General features: G+C 36.7%; 1 protein-coding gene across 2 annotated transcripts in view; it reads right to left on the bottom strand.

Annotated features, from left to right (window-relative positions):
* Positions 1–7,952: 7,952 nt before the first annotated feature.
* FLRT2 (fibronectin leucine rich transmembrane protein 2) overlaps positions 7,953–25,715 on the bottom strand; it is a 62,937-nt gene continuing 45,174 nt past the window's right edge. For both annotated transcript variants that reach the window (XM_066552872.1, XM_066552874.1), the window contains one exon: positions 7,953–15,390. In XM_066552872.1, the coding sequence (XP_066408969.1) occupies positions 12,995–14,980 (1,986 nt within the window). In that variant the 5' untranslated portion in view covers positions 14,981–15,390 and the 3' untranslated portion in view covers positions 7,953–12,994. The remainder of the gene's footprint in view (positions 15,391–25,715) is intronic.

Below are 25,715 nucleotides of genomic sequence, written 5' to 3'. Positions count from 1 at the left end.
CCTAGTTTAACTGTAACAGTATTTTTGTCTCATAACTGGATAACCATGTGTAATTTTTTTTAATATGGCTTGTCTTCCTATGGTATAACCAGTTTCACATATAATTGTAAAAAGTAGTTTTTCTATATGAAATTTGTGAGCCTAATGCAATGTAGCAATGTAGAGAATCACAAGGTTGGTGTGTTGGTGGAGTCCTTGAGAAAAGGAAGCAAAGCAAGCAGTACAGAGGAATAGTGGTGTGGGACAAGAGGAGAGTCACAGCCTGGCACCAGAGATCCCATGGCTATGAACAGCTCATCAACAGTCAGTTTAAGAAATGCAGACCTGAACAAAACTGGGGTATAGGGGCATGACAGGTGCATCATATGTAGTAAATTTGAATGCACAGCAATGAAAAGAAACAGTATATGAAAGACCATTAAAAAAAAAACTAATATTATCCCAGCAAATCCTAAAGTGAAGAAGAAAACAACTATTTCATCATAGTCTTCCCAGTGAAATAGTTTGGGTGCTGGTGATTTCTACATGGTACCATAACAGGTGGAAGGATCCCAAAGGCAAGTGAAAGGTTCAACAAAACCATTAGCAGCTAGGAAATGTGCGATACACTTCGAACTGTACTGTTATTGAGGGTTGTTTTGCTTTTTTTTTTACTTTGGTTTGGGGCTTTTTCAGTAATGGTGGTATCCTTTCTTTATGCTTTTTATTTTCTTAATTTTCTGTTATAATTAGATGTTGGCTGGCTTTTTGATTAAACTTTAAATGATTGTACGTAAAGTCAGGACTTCATTATTAATATAATGAAGTCCTGACTTTACATACAAACATTGTTTACTTTTTTACCTATCATGTTTTTAACCAAAAGTATGGATATCTTGATGATATAATTCCATTAGATTTTGTATACTGAGTTACTGTGGAGTCCATATATTAAGGAAAACTCTCAAAATGGTAAAGCAGCTCCTTATGTTCCACTAAAATGGCTCTAGCTAAATTTACTGGTTTTCAGCAGAGCTGCATATTGCAAAATAAGAAAAATGCCAAGCTTTTACCCAGTGCTTATCTCGAGGTTAGTAGAGGATGTATCCTTTTTCCCATTATAAGCAAGAATCAACAATTATGCAGGCTCAGGATCATTAGCATTTTTAGTGTCAGAATTTGTCTTTCCAGTGCACTAGATGACACTAAAGATTAGAAATTTATCTATGGATCTACAGAAGAAATCATAATTGACCTAGATGGCCTTCTACATAAATTATTCTAATCTGACAGTGGTTTTATAAGGTGTTTGGCTAAAAAGATACACTTTAGGATTCATTTTAAAATGTGAAACTCTTAGAATAATTCCCTTTGAAGAAGACTGCAACAGGATCCACAGATTATTCCAGTCCTTTTAAATTCCCATGCAATTTACATTCTGTTAATCTTTTTTATAAAGAGATGCATCCAAGTACTCTTTCAGGATGTGGATATCCTATTAAAACTATTAATATAAAATCTTGTATAATATGCAAAACTAGAGCCTTTAGCATACACTTTGAATTTCCCATATGTTACAAAAGCTTTTGCTTTTGTCAGTTTAATTTACGTTTCTAACACTTTTTCAGGAATGTAGAGCATGTAGGTGGTGAAAAGAACCTGGAAAATGTGGATCTCACACCCAGAGAGCAGATCCCAGTCCCCTCTGTGCCATCCACGTTGTTCAACAGGCTCATAAACACACCAGAGGTCACTCAGCAGGGATCCATTTGCTGCTGCAGGTGTGTTAGATGGCATGTTGCAGGAGCAGGTGGCAGGAATCATGTGTGATGCTGAGGAGAGGTGACAGGCACCATCATCGTCCATCACACCGCTGCCATCCTCCCTCTCTGCAGCCCCTGCTGAGGGCTCTGTGGCAGCTGGGCAGGGGACACTGCCTGGCAAACTCCTTGTGGGTCACCAGCAGAGGACTGAAAGGATCTGTCCCGATTTGCCTCTTCCCTCTTGGCCAGCTGTCCTGAGAAAAACATGCACACGGAAAAATGGCATATACTTCACATGATTGGCTCCAGCCAGGTTAGTCAAGCAGGAAAAACAAAAGGAAAAACCCTGCAACCAAATCCAACAGAGCATTATCAAGACCTGTCAGGGCTGGAAGCAGTTAAAAGACCAGAGTATTTAGCATGGCTAAAAGATCTTTCTGCAGGATGGCTTCTGAAACAGAATTTTTTGAATAATTATGAGAAATATCCTGATCAAAAAGTTTTGAAGGCATAGTGTTCATTAGAAAATACAGCTGCATTTTACAGCAAGCAGTAAATTCTAACTTGAAGAAATTAATGTTATTTCAGTCACATCATACTTTGCCCTAAACTAATGCTGTTAGTGTTTTACTCATAATTTTGTTATTTGCTATGGTTATTTCACTTATCCTTCATCAGCTGTCTAAATCTAAATTGAAATGAGTGCATATAATTTTTAGAATTAATGCAAAGAAAGCATTCATTGGACAGTGAATTTCTTTACTACTTCAAATTAACATCATTGTTTCAAACATTGTTAATTTTTTTCCCCCAATCCAACTGTTTGCTGCATTATCAGGGCTTGAAGAAATGTTTCTCTAAACAATTTGTCTTCTATAGCAAGGTGGAGAAATGTCTACTGTGATATTTTTTTTAAATGACCAGCATGCAGCTTTCCAAATTCGCTTTAACATAGCAGAAAATGGAAAAAGAAAATGCAGATTTTTAATGGAAAATGCAGATTTTAAATTGTATGAAACAATTTTTTTCAACCCAGGCAAAGATTTTCTAATGGTGTACTAATTTAGTCACTTAAAATAAGCAGCAACCCTAATTGAATCCCACAAATAGAGAAAAAATAGAAGAAATTTTTGCATCTTTAAATTTTCCACAGTTGTTTGGTACCCTAGGTCTAAACAGAACTCTTATATTTTGGCCCATATTTATTTAAAAGTCATTTTTATTTGCAGGATTTCTGTCTTTCAAATCTATCTCTCTGTCTCTACCCCTGCTTCAAATACTAAAACAGCTTTGATGTTTAGAGTAGGCTGTGCTTGGAACTTCATAAACTAGAAGGAACTTCACTACTTATATCAGTTAATTTACTATTACTGCAAAGTAAAACATTAAAATAATATTACCCACCAAATTTCTATGTTTTCCTGTAATAGCACACAGGCTGCATGGCTCATCTCAGAAAGATTTTTTTCAAACAGATTAATGACTTAAGGAGGATGAGTGGCAATGAAAACTCCCTTTGGGCTGCTGCACACAAATGCATTTTCTCAGGGATAACAGAAGTGCTCATTTGGGGCATTCCACAAAAATCCTGTAGAAAAATCAGGTTCTTCATGAAGCAGAAAGTGAAGAGTGAATTAAAAGACAGCTCATGTGACAAGGAAAAACTGTCAAATACAGGGAAAGAAATATAGACCACAGAGAAAAAATTACATAGAAAGTCAACAGTAATGCTAATGATGTAGAAATATCTGAACTTTTCCCTTCTTGCTCATACTGGGTTTCAGTTTCATACTGCCCTCTTTCACATTCTACTCTGTCTACACTTAGAGACCACACAGAACAGTCCTGCTCTAAACTGATTCCTCAGATGTGCTTTGTGCATTCCAAAGTGTATTCCAAAAGGTGCACACTGTCTGCTTCCAGGAGCTGTGATAGTCTTCTCTGTAAATTTCAAGTTTTAGTGTATAGGCTGTAAAAGTACATAAACTGTTGAAAAACATGCTCTTACTAATACTTACGTTACAGTGCTTAAAAAATAAATCATGCTGCTCTACCTCTTTACTCTCTTGAACAAGCTAAAGTGGAACTGAATTGATGCAAAAATCCAGAGTAAAAGATTTGTAATGGACTCAACACAGATCAATCTATACTTATAATACAGATATGCATACCATATGTCTATATATTTGTATATTTGAATATACATAAACATAAAAAATCTATAAATATAATGTGATTGTGCCTTATGTGTTTGTAAAATGGTGAGGAACAGATAGTGCAGGGGACAGGTACAAAGTAAATTAGAGCAGCCCAAAGATGCAGACAATCAGAAAAAAGCTTAGTTTTTCTTGATTTAATCTTAAATGTAAACAGCAATAAATCAGATAACCATATGAGGCATCAAGCAGCAATCTGTCCTGTAAGCCAATCATGCTAGAGAAGGTTAATGCAACACAAAGGAAATGAGGTAAAAGCAAAAGAAATTATGAGATTGGTGCCTCTGGATTTTTCATAGTCTGGCTATAAACTGAATTGATATCACAGTAGAAGATGTGACTTCATGAAAAATGGTTCACTGCCAATGGTATTGGCAGCATTTCTGTGGCTTAGCTTTGCTGGGTAATCATCACAGTTTGCAGGTATAATGGTTTTGCAGAAACCTTTTCCTTGTGTTGTGATGAATAAGCAATAGTGCAAACTGCTTTGTTTCAGGTATTAAGGAAAAAGTTAATTTGACAAGAAATAAGGGAAAAAAATCCTGAAAGTAGTGTCTGATCTGATGGCTGACAGAATGATCAATCACATCTGTGGGGTGGAATCAGAATGATCAATCACATGCTGTGGGTTGGAATCTTGCCTGCAAGGACCTTACTAATATTTGCAATGATAAAGGGAGAGTCATCAAAAATGTGACCTTTCAAACCCGCCTTGTTGCACACTCCTTCTTGAACATTGTGGTGTAGCTGGCACTCTAGAACCTACAGGAAAGAGTAATTAAAGATGCACAAAACAAAGTTAAACCCAGCTCCTTCCTTGCTTTTATGGGCATGGGTTTACCTTTTGACACAATCCCTCCAAGAGCATGGACCTCAGTGAAGGCACCTTAGTAGGGTTCTGGACAAACCAGATATCCTATATAAAACTGCAGAACACCTGTAATTTGCTGTATCCCTCATAGTATGATTCAGCTCTACTTCTACCAGCTTCTGTAGTCATCAAAGAGAAATGCCATGACTGCATGAACTTTCCTTCTGTTCTGACCACCTTGTTTCTTGAGGGAGATCTCTGTGAAGTAGCTGTATTTCCTCCTCAATCTCTACAGAAAGGAATCTGATACTTCAAAGAAGAAACCTTTGTTCCCTTCTCTTTGTGCAGCTGCTAATAATAATCTGTAAAACTGAACATAAGAACCCAAAGTTCCTATAACCACAAACCTGAGTTTACTCAGTGTATCTAGCTCAAATTCTCACCATGACTATTGTAACTAAATGTTGAAAAATAATTCAACTGAAAATTCATATCAAAGTTCTTTAAGATAATTTTTCTTAACTCAGTATTCTGAAATTTTGTCTTCTGATAGAAAGACAACACAGTCTTACTGCTGTAATTACAGCAGAAAATAGTTAAAATTTGCTCTACTTCAAATTTGCTTCATTTTTTATAAAGTTAAATCACAAAAAGGAAAGCCAAAACAAAATCAGAAAGCTCTAGACATATACTTGCTACTTGTTTCTCATGAAAGCAAGTATTGCACGTATAGTAATCTATTCCTCAAATTTCTTCATAGCTGATAAAAGAAATCAGTGCATGAAAGGACTTATCATGACCAATTAAAAAAAAAAAAAAAGAAAACACGGGCTTCAAAACTAACCTCCAACAAAAATGTAAGTAAAAAGCTATCTAATCTAATTTTTTGTGAATTGAAAATTAAATATATCCTCCTAGGGATGGGAAATATGAAAACATTCAATACTTTCATGAACCCTTTTTTAATTGCCTAAAGTACTTAACTGTATACTACTAAAAGAACTGCAATAATATGGAATATCCCCCCTTACTTAGGTTTCTACTTTATTTTTCTAAGTAATCTGTTCTTGATAACCCATATGTGCTTTTTGTCAGGTTCTTCAAAATGAAATAATGTGCATGCCTTGCTTCTGCAGCCCTCACTTACAAACACATGCTAATTCCCTGCTTGAATAAATATCATTGTTCACATCAGCATTTACTGCCAACTTGACTTCACATCAACTCTCGAATTTTGTTAACATGTTTCCTAAATGGAGAGAAATTCCTATCATTTGCATTGTAAGTCAGAGAGCAATGAATTATGTATTGGTTTCTGACCTGTGAATGCCCAAAGCAGTTTGTAAAAATATGTGAGGTCAGGATTATAAGACTGTCATTTAAATTGTTTGACTTTCTAGTCAAACCAACATTCTCTCTTCCATTCTTTCTTCTTTTCTTCTTTCTTTCTCAGTATTCATACATGCATTTTTCAGTCATAATTTAGCCACAATATGAGGCTATAATAAAAAAAATAAAACGTGTTTATGTGAAAAAAGAATATTTTTGCTATGCCCACTGGCCCATTTGTGGCTTTAAATGTCCTTATCTTCCATGTCTTTATATTGGGCAGTGTTGCTCAGAGCATACTTAGCTCCCCTCTCATTTTCTGCACAGTCTTTTTCACAGCTTTCCCAGCTTTTCATAAGAGACGCATGGGCCTTCTGCCTTATTCAGTTGATGTATTTCATTTGGGGATACATAGTGTGAGGTGCCATAAAATGTGTCATATTGTATGTTTTTAATAATCCTTCTGTTATATATTATTGTGGTTTATAGTTGAAGGCAGTGGGGTCAGGATTTCACTATAAAAATGTGCTAATTTGTTTCAGGAATTATTGGTAAGAAATTCACCAAGTCTCTATCTGTGTAATGGAAGTATTTTAGTATTTTTTAGTTTCAGCCTTTGTTGACAGTGGCATTTCAAGTAGAATTAAAATATTTGTTACCTACTTTAATGGTAGAATGCAGTGCCATAACTCTTCTTCAATATGGTACCTTCTCCATGTGGTACCATAACTCTTCTTCAAGGGAAGAACTTTTTAAAGTGGAATATTAACAATTTTGACTGAACAATAATGAAAAATACTCCTCCATGTGCTTTCTTTGAGAGATCTCTGTAGTTAAATCCTCTACACACAAGAAATTCATACACAATTGCACATGCATGAAAAATTCCAGATAATAGAGCTTAGAAGTATTGAAAATACTGTTTTATCTTTGCTACAATAAATAATTTTGGGTTATTAAAAGATTACCTGATGAAGTCAATGGTTGTAAATTCCTTTTTTTGACAGAAAACATTATCAATTGAAAATGATGATTTCCTCATTGTCAGAAATACATAACTGATGGCAGGCATTTGTCATTCTCATTATCTCTATTGTCCACCCTCCTGTGGTAAGGCAAGTAGGTTTAATTATCAGGGTCTAATGTGCTTGAGTAGAAACATCAAATGAGGAGAGGGATATTACAGGGGGAAAGAGGCAGGGCTAGGTGAGGATATATTGCACACCAGCCCTAGGTAGTTTTACATGATACTATGGGTTAAGAAAGAGATTAAGATATTTTGTGGAGGAACTGTGACACTCAAAAATATTAAATTTCTAAGCTTTGAAATAAAGTAGCATTCAGCATCTTACCTTCTAGCAAAGCAAAAAATTAGTTCTTGTATATGGAAGTAGAAGAGAGGTAATTTCCATTTCTAAGCAGCTAAACCATCTCTTTATATATAGTATATATTACCATATATGTTATGTATAAGATTTGCTTTATACAAAAATTTATTAAGGCGTATGTATTAATGTTGTGCATTCTAAAAATTCAAGAACAATTTTGAAGGGAGAATTGGAAAAGTCATATTTCATGTCAAGGAAACAGATTAAATAGATAACAATAGTTAAAAAACAGATTCATGATTGTCATGTTATAAATGTCAAATGCATTTATCAACTGGCTATGCATATAATGAGTCACAGCTTCCACATATATATATATATATATTTGTTATTGACATGTGTAACTCCTTAAGTGTACCTATTAATTGCAAACACTGGAGTACAGTCTGTTCTCATTTTAAATTGCTTTTCTATATGCATATTAGAAAGAGATAACTTTTTAAAGATAAGATTAAATCTGAGAAACTGAGGTAAAAAATTATTTAACTCTTTGAGAGACAAATATTATTTGTCTTTTAGAAACTGAAGAGAGGGTTGAACAGACAGAAGTTTCAGTAGAACATCTGAAAATATCTCCATGAATGAAAGTACAGAAAATGGATATTTTTTGTCCCTTTCAGATACCCACATCCTTATTTTAATTAGCTTGCTAATATAAATACAGCAAAGTTGTTGTATTTTTTAAATAACTCTTTACTGAATATGTCAACAAGATAATATATAGTGTATAGTGAGGTTTTGAAGTTAACAATGCGTGCAACATGGCAGATTGCAGAAAACAGGTAACGCAGACTTCAAACCATCTATTTTTCCATGTTAAAGATAGAAAGTATACCAAACACAGAACAGAATCAAGTGTGCATATCTCAGTTTAAATCAATTTTATGAAAGATTACCTCCAGATATTTGGGATCAACTCATGATAACAATTTGTTTAGTAGCTTATCTGTTTCTGAGAGGATCAGAATTCAGCTCTCATGAGGCACATTTCCACAGAGCCCCAGTGTAATAAAAGGTTGCCAAATCTCTTCTGTGCTAGTTTTCCATATGGACTACTAGCCAGCGTCCTTTTAAAGAGTAAAACATTCTCTGCTGTACAAAAGTTTAATGCCAAATGCTTCAATATTGCCTGTAGTATCATCTGGGATACAAAGTGCCCTGTTCAATAGAGTTCAGGGAAGGAGTGATCATCAGCTTCCTAGGATTATCTCTGTGTTTAGAAGAGAGCATCAGGCAGGATTTGATGAGGTTCAGAGCCATATCTTTTGGTTTTGGCACTCACTTCTGTTTTGTTTTTCCACTGAGCTGTAAAGATAAGTCATGTGTAAAACCATTATTCTCATGTTCTAAAGAAAAAAAACTTTAATATCTCCATGTTAAATTTAAGGTGAAGAAGTACTATAAATGTAGAATTCAATGGGAATTAACCACTTTACTGTCAAAAGCTGAGACTGAACTTTCACTTCAACGCCTTTAATAAAGTGCCTTATGTAGACCCTTAAAACAATAATATCACTATGCATAAAGTTTTTCTGTTTGCAAAATTTAAATTAATAAATTTTTCAGAGGGAGAAACTTGTTCTCATGAAGAAAAGAAAATTCTTCTGAGAAAAATATAGTTGAATTACTCTAGTAGCAAATATCATATGCTACTTCATTTTTCTGTTTTTCAAGATATTCACTGTAGTCCTTTATTGGGTTACATGGAAAACTGCTATATCTTTTCAGATCAAAGTAGCTTATTCCGTAAATATTCTTATAAAGAAATTCAGTAATAATGTTCCAATAAGAACCTGTCAACACAAAGTCCATGCATTAATCTGGTGTTTGTTTCTGCCAGCAAGCCACATGCAAGTAGCACTTATTAAAGTGACAGAATCCATGAAAATAAGGACCTGTTTGTAAATATATATATCTTCGGAAGGAAGCAAGTACTGGGAACAGCAGTGTTGTGATGCTTCTTTAACACAATTTCATTTAAATTCTTATTTTATTCTACACCAATCTTTCTGCATGTCTGTGTCAACTATTAGCAGTATACAATGGAAGATGGGTAACATTTTGACTGAAAAAAAATTTGTCCCTAGATCCAATGAACTTGATCAAATCATGACTTAAAAGTGAACATTTTGAGTGAGTTGCACATATATATATTTGGCATGTCTGCTCTATAGCCTTTAGTTATTATGTGTGGTCGGATATCTGCCCTAAGTGAAGATCACCCAAGTTTTACAAAGCCCAAGGAAAAAGCTACTAGTCTTAAACTTGATATTGCCAAGAGATTGTTGTCCATTTTTAACTCTGACTTTTTCTACATACTTTACCTAGTGAAGTTTGCTTGCTAAGTGCTTATCTAGGTGGGAACTGAAATGAAAACTCAGATGTTTGTGTGGCTGACACTTTGAGAAGTCCGAAATTCTGTTGTAGGTTGAAATACATTAAACTTTTTGGAGCTAAGGAGCAATTAAATAGGGAGAAACATTCTTCAAATTACAGATATGACCTTTCAGTTGACTACAACTCTGAATTTTTTACATAATATTCCCAGCTCTATCCACAAATTTTGGTATAAGGCGCTTGCAATGTTTTTTCAGAAGAGTCTTTATAGTAAAGAAACTTTCGTCAGTATCACATACAAATGATTTTTTTTTTCATACTGAAGAGAAGCATAAAGTAGGCTATCTTTAATATCATTGTGATTTTTTGATCTAGGTAAGCGAGTCATAGTCTACATATATATATATATATGTATATATATACAAATACATACATATGTTTCATCATTCAAGATCAAAATAAACAGTTTGTGAATGCCTTCTCTTTTCACCCTATTCTATAAGTAACCAGATTTATTGTCATCAGGTTGGGCTTGTGTGTCATTCACCTGCAGTACAGGTCAAACTCCCTGAATATTGCTATAAAGAAGGTGCCTATAGTATACTGAGGTCTAGAACAGAAGATTCCTCCTGCATCAGTAAATACTAATCAGCTTGTACTTTCAAAGGAGGCCTTTTGAAACCAAATGTACAACCACTTATTTCATTGAAATTAAATACTATGTCCACACCCAATGGGAATCACTGGCTCTGTTTAACTTCAAGCAAACTCCAGCATTCAACAGAAGTGTGCAGAAGCACAACTGTTTGCTGCTTGTCTTTTGAGCTGTGGCATCTAAAATATGTTAAAAAAAACAAAACAAATTAAAAAAAACCCAAAAAACACCAAAACAAAAAACCAAAGCCCAAAAGTATAAACCTTATCATCAGTAAATAGATGAAAGAAAAAACCCGTCCGCTTTGCATAGACATTTCTGCCTAGAATTATGCTATTTGAAATCATATGGTAAACTTTTAATCAGCCAAATTTTAGTGACTTAACTATGACAGTAGCCACACAGGTTGCTTAGAATATCCACTATAGCTGGAGAAAATAGCTAATATATAGAATATAGACTAGAATTTCAAAATGTTATTTTAAAAGATGTTGCTGAGAGGAAGTGGTTCCTTACAAAATGGTTGTACTTTGCCATCAGTCATAACTGGGTTCATTTTGTCATTGCAGACAATTAGTGTTATCATGTGATCTGAATTACAGAAAATATGTGCTCATAGACCGCTGAGTTTCAAGAATGGGTTGAGTGAAATGAGCGAAGGAAAGGATTAAAACCCTCTTTTCCAGCATAAGGAGCTTCATAAAGTGAAAAGTCTAAGCATTCCACTGTGAAGGTGCTTCAGCCTTTACTTCAAATCCACATGCAGCAACTTTCTCTCTATCCCTTGGTGATCACTGTAACACTTTCTCTCTTTGGTTCCCTACTACCCCTGGGAAGTTTTGTCTCTATCTTTTTTTCCTTTTCTTTTTTTTTTCCTGATGTGATGCAGCTTTAGCTTGTCCCCAAACTCAGGAGAAAATTAGCTACATTAAAAAAGCAAACTGAAAAACCCCCAAATAATTAGATTCCACCACAGTTCTTGGCAGTCACTGAGTTTGCAGAGCGGCTAAAATATTACATAATTTTGAGAGCTGCATTATGGTTTTAATACAAGCATGATATTTTGCATGGTGTATGTAAAGCTCAAGGACTGAGAAGAATCTGAGGGTATAAAAAAACAAATTCTAAACGCAGCTACTTTTTGTGGAACAGAAATCATTATGGAAAACTTGAAAATGCTTAATGTAAAAGAAGGGTAATTCAGAGGGACACTGTGTACCTGTGTTCTCAAAATTCCCCAGTCAATCAAATGCTTAACTAATGTCAGTCTCTGTATACTTTAATTGGGAAGGAAAAAAAGCAAAACAAACAAACAAACAAAACCCACAAAGATTTGTACATGATTTTCCCCACTGAAGATATTTCAGTTTATAATAGCCCTCAAGGTCTTCCCAGTACTAATAATTTTTTACAATATATTTCTTGTTTGTTTTCTCTTTTTGTCTTTTTTTTCTCCTATTTCTCCATACTGAACATAACTCGGGCCCTTAAGTCAAACAAGGCTTGAACCATACAAATTATTAGTAAAACCTTTGCATTGCCATTACATTTTCAGCAATATGCACTTTTAGATTTCAAATTACATGAACACATACATGAATACTGCAGAGCTGGGAGCACTCAGAATTTCCCTCATTCTGGCCTTACCTGAACATGCTATGTCAACAAATGATGGTCTATTAAGAGGTGCGACTTAATGACAGCTTTCTGTTATGTACTGTTACATAACCTTCACCTCCCACTGAGAAGGGTCAGAGAATGCCTAAAGCTTCTTAATCCTAATGAAAAGCACAAACAGTTTCTGAGATAAAGTATATAGTATTGGGGACATTTTTGGAGCAACTTTTGCAAATAGGAACCAAGGTCACTTTGTGTTTGACACAGTTCTTTCCACGTTTCCTATTCCAAGTAGATTGAAAGAAAACTAATCAAACGAGAGAGTAGCTTTTTTTTCAGAACTACAGCTTTCACTTGGAGGTGAGAAGTGCAGACCTGACAAAGAGGAAAGGATATATTTCCAATTGTTTGAAGCTCAACAGCAACTGCTGGGTTCAAGTCAGAAGGGTTGTGCCCATTTTATCTGAATTGCTTTTCTCTGTTCCTAGTGACCCTGTTTTAATATGCACTTATTTTCCTGTATTCCAGGACACCTAGAAACTTAACATCCCTCAGACTGCTTCGACAGCAAAGTGGTTAATGTTTGAAGAATGAGTCATTCTTTCCTTTGCCATGACATTGGGTTCTTATTGTACAACCCTGTACAGTACTCAGCAATAGTTTTTAAAGATTTAAAAAGCAAAGAGTTACAAAACCATTTGCAATTAACTTGAAATAGAAAAGATAGCACTTTTTTTTAAATCCCATTATATAGTACACCGTATAAATTACAGAGTATTCAAATGCATAAATGCATCTGTGTAACATTTATCAAATGTAATTTTTTTCATTATTCTTGGGGGGCTAATTTTTTCTAGAGTTTTTCTCCTTGTCCTAGAGACCCCCATGGTCCCTCACTATCACGTATGACAGTGCTCCAGGTCTGAGACGTTGCTGTTGCAGTATCGCATGTTGTTGGGGATGTGGCAGTCTGTGTAGTTAATGCCCCCGTTTGGGGTATAAATGGGCTGCAGTCTGAAATCTCCTTTAAGGAGCTGATCATTATTTAAGGAGACAATCTGGAAGCTGGTTTCCGTCATCTCCAGGATGGAGTTGTCCTTCTTGGTCCCTGCCTCACAGTAGTCATCTTTCCGACGGCCCCGGTTATATTTCCACTTCTGGGAGGTGTAACGACCTTTTTTGTGCATGTGCCAGCAAAAAATGCTGAGCAAGACCACGAGGACAAGTATCACTGCACCCCCAATCAACCCTGCCAGCAGAAATGGGGAGCCTAGGTTCTGAGAAGTCGTCTGCTCATGGCTGGAAGGGATGTTGCTGCCATTGAAAAAGGAAGCCTTGGTTGTGGCTTCTGAACAGACAGTGTCTTCTCCAGTCCGGTAGTTGTTATAAGTATCCAGTGGAACCAAACAAATCCGGTAAGTGGATTTGGGCTCCAGATTTACCAAGCTTGATTGCTGCTTCTCACCACTAATTATTCGTTCATGAACAATTCCTCCTACCAGACTATGGCCCATTTTAACCCATGTGAGTTTATATGCCATCACGGTAAAAAGTGACATCCAGTTGACTTGGATGCAAGTGTCATTCACAAAGTGGATGGAGAGCTGAATCCAGTCAGACAAAGGAGGTGTCACCCTTTCTCTGTCCTCCCTGTCAGGCACAGTGGGGAGTGTGGCTATGATGGGAGTGAGAGGATTATATTTACTACTTGAGGGAGGAAATGATGGGCTGGGAACTAATGTAGTTGGCATGGTTGTAGCTGGGACTGGGGTGATGATAAGTGGCAGACCAGGGGTGGTGGTTGGGCATGACAACATATTCATATTGAGCTCCCTGACTGCCATACCTCGGACCTGCTCTGGTCCCTGGCACATAAAACCACGTACATTGATGGAAGCAGGAATAAATTTGAGCCATTCAGTGACCCACTTAATGCTGCAGTCACATAACCAGGGATTATTCCTTACAGTGAGTTGTCTCAGGCTATGAAGATTATCAAATACTCCCTTTGCCAACATCCGAAGTTGATTGTTGGAAATATCAAGACGTTCCAGTTTGTGGAGGTTTGAAAAGGCTGTAAGTGGTATATGGGTTATCTGGTTGTCCTGCAAGTAAAGTCTTAGCAGATGTGTACCTGGAAGATCGGGAGGAGGGTGAGTCAGTGAATTCCGAACTATTGAGAATTCCTTGAGCTTGGAGAGGTGGCTAAAGGTGCCTTCAGCTATGCCTTTATTAGTGAGGAGATTGCCATCCAAGATCAGACGCTCCAGACTTGTAAGATTCTGGAAGGCCAGGTCTGAAATGACGGCAATTCGGTTTTCGTCTACACGAAGTTCTTGTAAGTCCAGCGGAAGGCCTACTGGCACACTGCTTAAGTGATTCTTGGACAAGAACAGAAGCTTGAGGCTGATGGCTTCCTGGAATGCCCCATCCTCAACGCCAACAGTGGAGATGGAGTTGTCATCCAGGTGCAGTTCTTCCAGCTTCAAAAGCTGAGCAAGAGCAGCACGTGAAATGGTCTGAATGTTGTTTTCCTGCAGGTGGAGAACCCTGACATTCTTGGGCAGGTTCATGGGGAATTCATCCAATTGATTGCCATACAGGTAGACTGTGTGCACAGACTGGACATTGTGCAACTCTGCAGGAAATCCAGCATTATTAATTTGGTTATTATGGAGGTAGAGGACGGTTACACCCTCCGGTATCCCAAGAGGCACTGAGGTCAAGCTTCGTTCATTACAGTAGACAAAGTTTCGGTCACAGCGGCAAACTTTTGGGCAGGCCAGAGTTTTGGAGACCTGTATGTAGAGCCCCAGGGAAAAGATAAGCCATGATTTCATGAGAAGAGCCCAATCTGTGGGCCACATTTTAGTCCACAAACCCATTTCTAATTTAAAGAAATAAAGTACCAAAGTGTTTAAGAACTGATAACAATAATAACGCACAGGTAACAAAATCTCAGGTCATTAAAATTGGCTTCTATTTATGTCCAGTGTTCAGGCCAGAGTTAAAGTCTTGGAGGCTAAGCATAAAATAATCCTTTTATAATTGGCCTGCCTCCTACTTCTGAACAGGAAAACGCAGTCCTATTAGCCAGGGTTACAATGTTTGTTGCCTTCCTCCATGTGTGCTGAAAGAATCAGTAGCTATGTCTTTGCAAATGACCCACAGGTTACTTTAAAGCTACCAAAAGTCTCTGTGCTTGGAGGTGTATTTCACTGAAGTCCGTTGGCTTCTGTCAGCTTTCTGAAGTCAGCAAAGTCCTCATATTCACTATCTGCCAGATCTGGTCTGCCTGTAGAAGGAAAGAGAAAAGAAAAATCTGAATAGCATGAAACGTTTAGTAAGGAAGATTAAGCCCATTAGAAGACTATTCTAAGTCTGAGCTCTTTATGGATTTCAGGGAAAAAAAAAAGGAAAAAAAGGGCATTAATATTAAACATTAGCTTAATATTACTGCTAAATAGTCCTGAAATAGATTTGATGCAAAGTCATTTCAATGACTGAAGGACTTTCAGTGACTTCAGAGAAGGCTAGATCTATTATTTTCATTTGCATACTATACCTCCAGTCATTGTCCTCTCACAGTCTGTTTAAAATTTTAGAACCAAAAACAACCCAAAAATCTAAACCATTTAACTGGAAATTTTTGCTCAGGTAATTTTCTTTTTTTTGCAGAACCACTGACTTCAATGACTACTATTCACTGATGCCTGACAGAGTAGACTCTGGGCTGTATTATTTAATCACATTCTATGGTTTCTTTCATTTTCTACCAGACTCTGGAATATTCTGCTTCTATTTCTGTAATACCATTCCAAATATTGTCCAAATTAATGCACACTGCCAGATTATTTTGTCTTGCTCTAATGAATTAGAGAGTTATGAGAAGAGTCTTTTAAACAAGTATAGTAGTCCATGAATGTAAGACACTCTGCTGTAAGACATGTACTTGCTAAAACTATCACCTTGATATTGGTTCTGATGTGAACTGTGCTGTCAATAGATTCCACAACTTCCTTTCCACTAAATGAAACAGGCTCACATCTGCTAAGTTATTGTTTCAGGAGATCAGCTCAAACTATGGCAGTTTTGTAGAACACTTCCTTTGAAACCATAAAGGTTAGATATGGCATTTAATTTTGCTACACAGTTATCTGTGAATGGCTACATAAACAAGTGTGTTAACTTTAGTATAGCTGAGTTCCTTAGTGTGTATTTTCAGCTTGTAAGCATACTTTTTATGTTCACAGCTACTACTTATTATTCAGATCTATAACCAAACATTCCCACTCTCCAAAGCATGCAATGAAAGGTACTTTGTTCTTTGATGCTGTCTTGTCTTGTTATATGTTGTTTCCAATGATTGTCACCCCATCCTCTCCTCCAAATGCATAGTTGGACCTAATGAAGGATATCAGCCTTGGCAAGTACAAAGCATGTGCAGATCTCAGGGTCTTCAATTACAGAGACATAAGCACAGTAATTTTCCAGGTTTTGTTTATCCAGATCAAAGCTCAGGCTGGGATTTCAAGAAAATAGAATTTTAGTGAACAAAATCCTTTTTCTTAATGGTGGTTGATTTTTTTTTAATTTTATTTTTATTATTATATTTATATTTATTTAAACAAATTAAGAACATTCAGGTCATTCAGAAAGAAACTTACTTTGGTCATACATAAAACCTTGTTAGTCTGATACAGCTGTGCAGTTTATAACATGTGCCTCATGCTACTTTTGGGAATCCTATGGACTGGTAGTGTAGAAAGCATCCTTAGGAGTCAAACTGTTATAAACCTTCAACCTTGCACTTGCAGATTACTGTATTTATTTAGAGCATCATCAGGTATCAGCCTCAAGGTTAAAACAGCTGGAGATAAAAAAGTGAGACCCTGAAAAACCCTGTTTATCATTATGAATTCAAATTTTAAGATTTTTAAATGTAATACTGTAATACAGCCTATAATGTATTGTCCCTTTATAGAAACAGTAAGATTAGGTACCCCACTGTTCATGGTTTTCTCTCTCACAGGCATATTTCAGTCAAGACAGATTTCTTTTCAATTATGCCAGATGACGTGATACTGTAGAGAAACTCTTAACAGGATTACATTCTAACATGAGCCCAAGTGTGACAGTTTATCTGCCTTTAATACGGCCTGGCTCCCATCTAGATCACAGCGCTCTGATCCGTCATGACACTCTCTTTTAAAATGAGAATGGACATGCAGAGCATCCTCTGAGATGCTCAGGACCACAGAGAGTAATAACAGTTGTTCTCTCACTTTCCTGTCATCATCAGAGAGAGACAGCCTGTACCTCCTCACAGATCCAATACCCTGCACTAAGCTCGCTTCCGAGTCTAAGTCCAGTTACTGATTAAGTTTTATGTCACTCCTGGGTACAATAGAAAGCCCAGCTGAGAACATGCAGCCACAGGCAGCTGCAGTTCCTGGTTTGCTGGGAATGTCCTAAGAAGGGACTGTCATATTAAAACTGATTTATACATTCACCTCATTCTAGTACTCTGTACAGTGTACTTCTCACCTAAGTAGATATGGCACCTGAATTAAAGATTTCAGTAATGGTTCAAACATATTAGGTCAAGCACACAGCATTTCTCATTAGATATGATGAGAAAAAGAGCTTTGATTGGACAGTAACTTAAGCAGATTCTGGAGTTTCTCTCCTTTTTTTGTTGCATGGATTTTGCTATTAGAAATCTGTTAAAACTTTCCTGTTTTCTTCCCCCATGAGGGAAAGAAAGGTAGTCCTCTTATTAATGCCGGTATCCTAAACTCTAGATATCAATCCTTAATAAAGTGATACAAAAAAAACAGTACAGATTATATGTATTTGGGACTACTCTTGATTGTACTAAGTAAGAGTACAAGGACATATCTAACTAGATATTTATGACCTCATGGTTGACTGTGGTGTGGCAGAGCTAAAAAATGAGGAAGTAAGGATAAAACTGAATGTATTTAAATGACTTTTTTGGGAAGGGTTTTTCTTTGGTAGTCTTTTACAACTGCTTAATACTAACTTAAAATAGGGCTCATAGTTGCTGTACTTTTCGGCATATCTCGGGGACCCTAATGCAAATGTGAGTTCCGTGTGTCAGAAATCTCTACCCCAAAGACATTAAAAAGATAGAAGAGTTGGAAACCTGCTTGATTAAAAAAAAGAAACTTTCTGAATTTAAACTCGAAAAGGCTAGAAAAGTATAAACAGTCTTTTTCTTCAGTAAACTGTCAAAACTGAAGGCAGGTAGAGTCACTCAGCTTCCCCTCTCCCCACCATTCCTGGCATGCTGGCTTCCTAAAGTAAGCTCTGTTTTCAATATGACTGCAAATACTAATTTGAGTCTCTCTCTGCAAATTTTTTTGGAAATAGAAATTTATAAGTGGAGGAATTAAAGGCATTCCTTAGCTATTGTGATTTTAAATCTTGGGATTTGACTGATAAGCTATAGGAGGCAATAACTTTACTTATTTGAAGTCAGAAAGTTCTATGAACCAGTCTAGGTAGAGAAAAAGGCAAGTGTCACAATTAACTTAAAATGTAAGAAATTATCAGGCAAATGCCTCAATAATAACACATCTGTTCATCAACAATTTGGTAATTTTTGTATCTATTTCCTCCCCTGTACACTTGATTTCTATTTTTTCTTACTATACCCTCCTTAGATGCAAGTTGTATCTTCCAAGTGTGTAAGACATTTCCTGCCTTACTGCAGCCAGGATATTTAATCCCATTAGAATTTAAGGAATGATGCAATGAAGTTAAGAAAACTGCTTTGATGATAAACTATCACATGTTTTAGGTGGCCAAGTCTGAAAATTTGGCTTAGAAGTTCCTGTAATCAATGGAAATATTTGTTTTCATAACTTACAATACATTTCTGATCGACATTGTTATCCACTGTCTTTTTTCAAACCTGCGTTGTTTAAATTCCCTTTTGACTGATGCTAGCTGGAAAAGAAAAATTCTGGCTTTATGTACTGGATAAAATATAAGGTGTTTCAGTTAAAGATATTTTAAAGGTTGAAACATCTGGCTGCAAGTTGGAAAGGTGAAAGTTTTTTATGAGTCGTTCCTTCACTGGTCAGAATCCTTCATACAACTTCCAGCCTTTGTCACACTACACAGCCATGCAATAATTAATATATTACTGAAATTGATGTTCAATTATAAATTTGTGGCATCTAGGGGAAAAAAAAACTATCTCACTAGTAGTCTGCTTAAGGAACTTTTTCCTACCTCACTGCTGGCCTACTTACTGCCTCAGTGGCTCTGCCTACACTGTCTAAAGAATCTCCAAAGCTGCCCTTAGAATCATCTTTGCCATTTTTCATTCTGCAGTCTTCCAAACAAGCAGTCAAGGTCCCTGTGGCTACCTGAGAACCTAGTGAAATTCAGGGAAGATAACAGAGAATAAAGGGAGAAGATAACATGTGGAACCAAGCCTGCATAGGAATTTTACCTATGGCAACATTGGTTACCTATAAGCACAGAGTTCTGAGGTGTTCCTGAAGCCAGGTTGTCTGTCTTCATTAGCCTAATCATGGTTTACATTAAGGCTACAAATTTTTCAGAGGTAATAAAATTAAGAATGCTTGGCTATTTTTTTCCTTCAAGGAATATTGAAAATAATAAAAAATAGGTCAAAGGAATTCAAGGCCTTTTTTCTCTGATAGCCTAACCAGTTAGCATCACTTTTCCCAGCAGTTCACCTGTTTATCTGGACCTGAGTGCCATGCAACATAGACTGAAAGGCAAGCAAAGCCAAAACCAAACAGTCATACTTTTTTCACTATTACGAGTTAGTGACTCTTTTTTAGCACTAAACCATTTGGCATAAATTTTCTTGGCTGTACTGCAGACCAGGGTTGTAATCGAGTCATATAATCTTACTCTACATAATTATAATACACAGTAAGTACAAGGCTATTATGTCTGTAATTGAATGACAAACAGAAAACAAATCTAATTCCATTCATATGAAATCTAGTACAGAGCTCCTTGTTCTTAAGAAAAACATCCTTGTGTATCTATCAAGTGGTAACAGGAAAAATTACAGAATAACACCTGACATATGTCTTTTTTCCATACAAGTAGAGTTCATATGTGTGAGTGCACACATTAGTGAATATCCTGGTGTTTTGGTTTTTTGGGGTTTTTTTTGGTTGGTTTTTTATTTTTTTAAGTGATTAGGAGCCTTGGGTGATAGTTTGCTGTATATATTTCTCTATGAGTTACTTGGGTTTGAACTTTGTGCTCATATTTTAATTAGAGTCTATAATCTCTGCATCAAAGGCAAGGGGAAAATGACCCAAAGGAATCAAAATGCTTTTATAGGAAGCCTTTTTGCATGCCTGCTGTACTGGCTGCTTCATAGCTATGGGTGTGTATTATGTAAGAAGAAGAGGTAAGGAGGAAGAAAAAGAGGCGAAGAAAAAGAGATAGAGAGGAAGAAAACATCCTTGGTGCCCTCCTCTAAAATAAGTATTGATGACAGGATAATGATGAGTAGCTAGTATAGGAAGGAAACCTTCTAGTGTCTCTGTACATTGTTACAGACAAATGAAGTCTATATGAATAGATTTTGGCAGAGAAATGCGTTACTGTCTTTGCAATATTGTTAGCAAAATGATTCAGCAAATGTACACATCTGAACTCTTGTGCTTTCTTCTACTCTGATCAGGATGTTTCTGGTTTTACTTGTCAATTTGCATTTATAATTATTCTCAAAACCTCACATCAGGCAGCCTGAGGATGCAAGTGAAATTGATTTGGATCTTCCTTGGTGGAGAGAGGAGAAAATTTAGAGAGTGGTACATCTTGCAACAACTAGTGTAAAGACATTATTTGCCATCCTTCTCTTTCTGGTTCTTCTGTAATCTTCTGGTCCTCCAAGCATTTTTTCTCTTTCTAGCTACATTCCTGCAAATTATTATGCAGACACATTACCCAGAAGGATGCAGGCTTCAGGAAATCCCATTTGAAAAGGCATGCTATTACAGTGAACAAGAGCTTTGTCTTTGGAAATTTGGGTAGTGTATAGGTTTAACAGACTCTGATACTGCCCAATTCCTGACTGCCAGGAGAGGGAGCTAAGCCAGCAGGAAACTTTCTCTCCCCTGAATAAACAAATAAATAAATAAATGTGGGACTTGTTTTCTCCCCACTATGTCTGCCCTCACACACATGCACACACTTCTTCAAAGTTGTCTGTCACTGCTGACTTGTTTGATGGCACCTCTGTTACATACCTGACAAACTGACTTGGTTATAGGACTTGGTTACTGGGAAAATTAATGTTCATGTATTCTTATAAAAGCAGTGTTCCCAGCTTCATGGTTCAAGACTTTACTTGTGGGTTACTGCAGAGTGAAATTGCTTCATAGGCATGAGGAGGCATGTAAGAGGGAAGGAAACAAAAGAGAACAAATGATGGAAAATAGATAGGTTTTAGGGGGGAAAAGCTCAGATAGAACAGATTTTTTCCTTGCAGTAATAGGAACCAGTAACAGGTCAAGAGAGAGAACCTACTACAAGACATAATCACTAGAGTGACTGCTGTACTTCAGGAAGCAGAGCTGAAATAGCTACAAGATCAATAGCATTAATGCCTCAGGTGGGGCCATGAATTCAAGGCTGCCAGTCATCCTGGCCAGGCGCTGTGCTGTATGACACACCCTGCTCAGCTCCTCGCACTTCTCCATAAATGGGGGTTGAAGTGCCAAAGTTCAGGTTTGGAGACTACCTAGACTAATGTTATCTTCATTCCTATGTTTAACAGTTACTGAATTGTAATAGAAGGAAGTTATTCTGAAAATTTGACATTGCACAACTTCATCAAGACTACCTCATCTGTGAAAACTAATAAACTTCTGAGCCCAGAAACAACTGTGTTTGCAGCCTGTGGCAAAAAAAAAAAAGTTCTTGCTTGCACACACATAGGTAAATACAAATTTTGTTATTAAATAGTTTTAAAAATAAGACTATTTTTAGTAATAAAGCCCATCAATGAAATACTGTAGAAGGTCTAGTGGAAAAGATATCTATCCAAATTCATGTTTTGGTTTGTCATACCATTCAGTCTTATCTGAATGACTGTCTGCATGAATTAATCTTGCAGGGACCTATTTCTATTGATAATTTCATCTTAGGAGTTCTAGAAATGGAAAATTGCCATCAAGAATATCCTGCCTGTGAAGTCCTGAATTCTAATGTAAGAAACATCCAAGCCTAGTATTACAACTAATGGTAGCTGTTAAAGTAAAAGTTAATGAGGAAATACATGGCAAATTAAAAAGCAAAATCTTTAATTGCCTATACATGAGCAGACAGGACTCCCTCCCAGAATGCAAGGAAGAAGAAAAGGTGCAGAATTCCAGGTTTTTAACCAATGTGAGCTTCTGAGTTGTGTAGGATGTCAAGGCAGCCAAAAGTCATTGACAGCCCAAGCATATTTTTATAGGGAAATATCCCTGATTTCATTATAAAATTGCTGATTGCTGAAAAACTACTCCAGATGGTGACCATCATGATATTTTCACTCCAGTGGGCAAAGAGGAACAGATGATCACCTTCAGGACTCATATTAAATGGAGTATTGCACCTACTAGCAAAAGGTTATTGGTGTCTTTATTAACCTTGCCCCAAGGCCTACTTTAATTTTTCACCAGTCTAATGCTGCAGTGTTCAAAACTTAACAAATTTGTCAAACAGTGAGAATGATCTATTTAGTATGGAAGTAAATTAATTCCCTAATCTTTCATCCCCAAAAGCTGTTCTCGTATCTTAGGTGAAATAGTTTTGATGGATCTCATCTACGACTCTATAACTCACCAATGTACCATGTCATGATGTGAAGTTGGTTTGAGAAAATTGGAAATGGCAGATGAAAAGAATCTCACATGAGGAGCTATCCTGAACGTTTCAACAAAATACATTTTCATTAAAATATATTATTTCACTGGAGCCAAAAACCTGCATGTAGATTTGTCAGTTGTGATAATGTTTTCAATAGGAAATGTGCCTGAGGTCCAATGTTTTCTGGTCCTTTGTGACCAGAGACGAGAGAGAAAAAACAATAGGGAAAGAATAAAAATTGAATTTTTTACTCTAAAACACAGGTTTGGACACAATTCTACTTTATAAAAGCATTTATAAAATAGTGTTTACATTCCACAATTTAAAACCGTGAAAATTGTTGCGGAATTGTCTGCCTCTGGACAGCTGCACTTAACACAGTGAAAGAAACAGAAAGATAATCTTTCTTTGCCTTCTAGACCATTTTCCAGAGGGCTTACAGCCTTCCTTGATAAAACTGGACACGACTGTTTGAGAAAAACTATTAATACTAAACTAATTTCAAATAATTCCCCTTTTGGAACACATACATTCTGTACTGTGGTTAGCATAATGCATTTTGTACTAAGAAAAACTGATGGCAACCTGCTGTTTCTTTGCAAACAAATTGGTCCCTACCTATAAATTATTCTACACTGTGAAGCAAACAGTTTGCTTTTATCTAGAGATATGTGGGCAGCCTGGCAAAACATCTGTGGAGAATTTGAGAAAGCTGCTTTTAGTGACCTAAGCGGTGAAGCATTGCTGCTTTGGAGTCAACATTTTGACACATTTTAAATGTGTTGCATGGTGCTACATCATTGATGAGATCCTGTATGGCGTCACTTCACCTTGTGGGATAACATTCGTTCAGGATCTCAGACAAATGAGCGTGAGATGTCATATTCTTGTCTTCCATACTTGGAAGCATATGGCTTGGAAAGAAAATATGGAAGGAGCTGCCCCTCAACTTCTCAGACACCTCAATATAAATAAAGTTGAAAGTGTCATCATATGTTCATCTTTCCAGCAAAGGCAGATGGAGGTCTCTCCTTCCTATTTTAATATTACTTAGCATGCTGCTCCTTCACAGCTCTAAGAACTACTCCATAAACACTTCTTAGGAGCTATCAAGAAGGATTATTAAAGTTGTTTACACTGTTAACTTCTGCTTCAGAGAACCTGTCATGTATGGTATATTCACTTATGGGGGCAGTGAACAAAAGATTTTCCCCAGATATAGAAGAAATCTTGCTTACGTGACAGTCCCGGTAACAAGCAAATAGAAGGTTATCAAACAAAATTCTTAAATCAATGCCATCAGATAGCCAGTTATCAGAAAAGGAGAAAGATATTAAGATGATGGATGAAGAATGTACAGCTAAGCCTCTGAAATTCCTGTTCAGCTAAATAGCTGAATTATTTATCAACTGTACAATATCTCAGCATCAACAGTGCCTGACAAGAGCCTGGGGATCTGGATTTGTTTTCCCAGAGATCTCCAGATATCCAGAGATGTCTGGATATCTTTTCCCAGAGATCCAATTACATTTTTCTGTATGCACAGGTGGAGAAAGTGCAATAATCTCACTGCACCAAATATGACACAGCACTTCATTCAGGAAACAACTTGTGCTCCTACATAACATCAGAAAAAAAAATCAGTTATAATAAACACTAAAGATATAGCTGCAACTGGAACTTCCTTATAGCAAAACAAAAACATCCATACACTGGTTATCTGGACACCAGTAAACCCAGTGATTTTCTGAGCACAGAGAGGAAAGAAACACCAGAGAAGAGTTTACCAAGGGTACAGACCATTAGCAGATGTTTTTACCTCACTTGCTTTTGTTTGGTTCTGCTATTTATTTTTTGCTAATTGTTATTCAAGATTCCAGTAACTCTATGATAATAACTATTTTCAGTGAGAGAGTCCTGTTGTCTCTTTTTAGTGCTGCTGGTCAAGCACATATCCAAAGAATGTACACATCTGAGGATTAAAAGGATAATAGGATTAAAAAATTTCTTTGTAGCAGTGGGGATGTGAGTCTTCCCCAGGTCTTGATTCTGACAGAGAGCAAACTTTTTTTGTCACTTTGCTCTGATTTGGTTCTCATTTAGTGAAAGGCTACACTACTACCTCTCCCCAAGAGCCATTCAGATGTCCAAATTATCCTTGAAAGTTCTTTGAGAAAAGAAGGCTGCATGGGACAGAATTTAACATGGGACGGCTTCAGTTTTAGGTACAAGTAGAAATAAGAGCAAGCTAGAAATAGTAAATAGACATTTCTAACCCAAAGATTCTCAGCTGTGAGAAAATCCACAAGAATCTCCCGAGAACTCTTAAGGGATCACAAAATAATACATACAGGCAGTGTTAGCCAGCAAGAGCACTGTTCCTGCAGGATGAAGGAGAACGGATGATACGTTTAAACACTGACTGCAACAGTTTACATCAACCAAGAAACTACTATCTGCCTTTAATTTCTGGCAGCAGCTCAGTTCCCTGGGGAAGAAGAGACAGAGCAGAAGAAGAAATGGTGTTTACATCTGCAGTTGTGATTTAGGTCACTTTTCAGTCTTCCTTCTGGTGTACTATTTCATTGAAGGAGCGGAGATGCTGCCAACACAGAAGGTGCTCAAAGACAAAGCAGAGCCAAACGGACATCATTTCCAGAAGCTGGATGTGTTACTCCAGCCAATTTTTCTTTTGCCCCATGCTGATGACTGTAGGATCGAATATTCTCTGTGAATAGT

The sequence above is a fragment of the Molothrus aeneus genome, chromosome 6 (assembly GCF_037042795.1).
Source record: "Molothrus aeneus isolate 106 chromosome 6, BPBGC_Maene_1.0, whole genome shotgun sequence".
Taxonomy (NCBI): Eukaryota; Metazoa; Chordata; class Aves; order Passeriformes; family Icteridae; genus Molothrus; species Molothrus aeneus.
This window is presented reverse-complemented; position numbering and strand designations above follow the sequence as displayed.